This window comes from Poecile atricapillus, chromosome 3 (genome assembly GCF_030490865.1).
Source record: "Poecile atricapillus isolate bPoeAtr1 chromosome 3, bPoeAtr1.hap1, whole genome shotgun sequence".
Lineage (NCBI taxonomy): Eukaryota > Metazoa > Chordata > Aves > Passeriformes > Paridae > Poecile > Poecile atricapillus.
Window position 1 is genome coordinate 84,789,702 of NC_081251.1, and position 3,848 is coordinate 84,793,549.

The 3,848-nt window shown below is 37.7% G+C and overlaps 1 protein-coding gene across 1 annotated transcript in view; it reads left to right on the top strand.

The window, feature by feature from the left end:
• The window catches only part of LOC131577682 (basic proline-rich protein-like), a gene marked incomplete at its 5' end in the record, with an annotated part of 9,109 nt that extends 5,656 nt beyond the window's left edge, over positions 1-3,453 (top strand). Inside the window, 3 exons of the mRNA XM_058835723.1 lie at positions 1-96; positions 2,987-3,038; positions 3,450-3,453. The exon at positions 1-96 is cut by the window's left edge and continues 84 nt beyond it. Coding sequence (XP_058691706.1) covers positions 1-96; positions 2,987-3,038; positions 3,450-3,453 — 152 coding nt within the window. The remainder of the gene's footprint in view (positions 97-2,986; positions 3,039-3,449) is intronic.
• Between the last annotated feature and the right edge of the window lie 395 nt (positions 3,454-3,848).

A 3,848-nucleotide genomic window follows, 5' to 3' on the forward strand; every position in this document is an offset into this window, starting at 1 on the left:
ATGACAACAGCAATACCTCTCTAAACACACAGGCCGCTAACTCCAGCCAGCAACTTTTGACAGAACTGAATGTAACTTCACCGAGCAAAGAGGAATGTAAGTTCACGAGTCCTAGGTGAAAACAAAGGAGGCATAAACAATTTGCTTTGTTCTCAGGTTTATGTTTCACTGACTCCCACTGGATGTTAATGGCCTGGCTTTTGGGGTGAAGGAAAAGGTTAGAAGCTGTTCACAAAATAGACATTGATGGCTTCAACTGAAGAGCAAATAGGAGTTTTTAACTAACTTTACATTTGATGTGGTATTGGAGTGTAAAAATTCTCGCTCGTGGTGAGAGATTTCTCCAGGGTCAAGCTGTTCAAGTATAAGCAATTTATTATAAGGGTAAAAGGAGGGGAGACCCGTGTCCGCCACCAGCCTCAGTGTCCACGTGGTCCGGGGGAGGGGAGAGAGAACAGGTAGAGCAGGGGAGGTGAGGTTGGATGGGGGAGGGAGGGAGGGAGTAAGAGAGCAGAGGGAAAGAGGGAAAAAGCAGAGGGAGAGAGCAGGAAAGATGAGAGGGGTAGGAGCAGGGAGAGGGGGCTGAGAGTTAGGAGTGGGGGAGAGGGGTAAAGGGGTAAGAGGGAAAGGCTAAGGGGTAAGAGGTAAGGGGTCAGAGTTAAGAGAAAAGAGCGAAGAGTTAAGAGAGCGAAGTTCTTGTTACAATCGATTATATGCTTTCCTATAGTGAATATTCTAATTCTTAGTAACCAATCACCATGAGACACACCCACTAAAGAATTTACATCCAGCCTATGCGCTTCCCTATATTAACATACAGTGTTGCATTTTAGATTCTACAAAACCTTACAAGTTCTTTCCTTGCTTCTTGACCTTTGCATTCTCTATCAGCAGAATGACATTGTTTTATCAACAGGGATTCTCCTCTAGCTGGCTAAGCTATTGTTCTTTGGTTAACCAGTACTCAGTATCCTATGACTCAAAGCAGGCTTTCATTTCTACTTTGATTCTAGCCTTCATATTTTCAGAATCTTTTGTTAAACCATCACATTCATAAGGTTTCCCTGTTTCACCTTCCCCAACAATGTGTTGTTTTCATATATATGTAAGCCATTTGATTCTTTCTTGGGAAAGGATTTAATTGTGAGAAACTCCTTCTCACATTAGTGGTAAATTCATATGTATATTCTAGTATCAACACCAGTATCTTGTGAAATTTAACTTCTAAATATGTTGATTTTTAATGACTGTAGTTTCACATAACACTGACTGTAATGCATGTTTTAGACTGCTACTTGCATATAACCTGTTTCACGTGGAAATTTATCTATTATTTCATAACCTATCTTTTGTCTATATTGAACTGTCAGGCAAAAATTCTCCCTGAAGGTAAGGTAGAATGCTTAGTGATCACAGTGAGATAAAATTGACTTCTAATTATTCTAAACCTCTGTATAAAGTTCATCTTGCATCTAATGTATTTTTTAAAATCTGCCTTCTACAACCTAAACTCCAATGTGTAATTTGTAGCTTCATTTTTCTCCAGTTGTAGATTTATTTTAGAAGGTGCTCTATGGAGAGAAACCCCCTTGAGCTGAGATTACTTTAGGTTGTGGCTAGTGAATAGATCTACACATTGCAAGAAAATGCTTCTTTTTCAGTAGGAAATTTGCAAGAGCTACTCTGGTTCTTGAACATTCAGGCAACTGCTGGAAATAACAATGTTGACAAAGCACTAGGGATAAAATGTCTTGCTTTCAGTTATATTAATTGTTTGCACAGGATGGTTTTGCTGAGTTGTCCAGGTAGGACGAGTTTTTAATTATGCAGGTTGGCTGTGGGCAAAGCATAAAATGTCATTTTGGAATTCTGGTGGTTTATTTAACTAAAATAAAACTTTTAAACTGTGAGTTGTTACTAAATAATATTTGAGAATATTGTCAGAAATATGAGTGTTCAAATGTGAATGTTCTGTGACAAGTTCTCATCATAAGACTAAACTTGCCATGTAACTCTTGTCTGCTTCACATACACAATTGCTGCTGACCTTCCATCTCTTCCTTCTGTTCAGTGCTTCTTCAGGGGAAACCTGTAGCTTGCTGTAAAAATAAGGCCTTAAAACAAGCTTCCTGGAGAATTCAGGAAAACACATTATGCTTCAGCAACACATTTGGGCTTTCACAGTGCAGGGGACTTCAGCACCCTGCTTGCTTATTAGTCAGTGTCACAGGTGTCTTCTTTAGTGCTTAAATTTTTCTGACAATTTGTTAAGGTGGAAATGAAATTGTGTTACAACAAAGTATTTCTGTTGCGACTGAGAAAGATTTGGCAAGTGGGAAGGTGATTACAGGAATGGTAAAGAAATTAAACAGTGTCCTGCATCCTGAATTGCTGCAAGGTTGTGAACATACACTGAACGTGATGTATATTAGGCAGCACAGCCTGCAGAGCATTTGAAAATATTGCCTATTAAAAAAACTTTCTTTATGACTTCCTGCTGGGATGTTTTTAAGTGAAATACAATGGAGAAATTTATTTACAGTTCTGCCTTCTCTCACATCCCCACTACCTCTTTAATGAAGCTTAATGTCATTTATCAGAAATAATTATATGCAGATGGAGATTTTCTGATGGATAATGACCTCATTGTGCAAGGTTCTTTTCTGTAGTGAAGAATGCCCAGACTTAAATGTCCTTTTGATTTTAGTTTGAAGGTGTCTTTTTCTGTGCGATATTTATTTTGCAGCGTACTCTGTAAAGTATGCACTGCTCTTAGTATAGCTGTGTTCTTCAAAAACTGATGCTTTTCACTGCCATGTGATGACATACAGCCATGTTCTGTTCTGAAGAGAATCAGAATTCAGATTTCTGAACAGAAATCAATTGTATGGGATCTCTGTGATAATCCCTATCCAAGTATGGGAAAATTGATCTAATCAGGAAGGATTCTTAAGTTTTATTCCACTCACTTCTCTTTCCTTTCAAGATTTTGAGGAGTCTTGCATCAAGGTGTTTGCCACAGTAGTTGAGTCCACAGGGTAAACAGAGGGGACAAAATTGCAGCAAGTCATTTAGGCAGTTGAAGTCTTTCATGTTACAATAGCTGAAGAAAGCCATAGAAATCACATTGTGGTAAGGTTCATACTCTGTATCAGAGAAAGTGGAAGGGTTTTTATACTTGTTTTTAAATAGCTATTTCCTTTTTTATCACAGAATATAGGAGAAAAGTTCCTTCAACTATATTTTGCAGGAGTTCAGTTTGACAGTGTGCTAGTATTTTTGTGGTTTTTTGTTATTGTTTTGATTGCTGTGAGAGTTGCATTTGCATTCCTGAGTGTCTTATATATACAACCAAATTGTAGTGACTTTCCGTCTCCCCGCAGCCTCAGTTCTGAGGAGTTACCTACCACAATGACAGCTGTGCTTTCTTATATCTCTCCCCCTTATAGGTGAAAGGTAGTTCTCAATATTATATTTACAGTCAATGAAAATGTGTTAAAAATTTATACCAAACAGTTCTCAATATCATTTACAGTCAACAAGAATGTGTTAAAAATTTCTACCCAGACACAACTTCAATAATTTTTTCCCCTCTTTCACATGTGTTTGATCTTTCATGAAATATTACTAATCAATGTTTTGGCTTTTTTTTTTTAAATTGGCGGTTGAAATTGGAATTCTATGGAATTCTTTTTTTTTCCTTCCACACATACTTGTTGTTCTATCCAGAACCTTCAGGTCTCACCAGTTGCAGTAAATTTTCTGAAATAAACTTGCAGACAAAGACTAATATTGATACTGGTATAGCTCTAGTTAGACTAGAGCTGCATGGATTTTGCTGATCCATT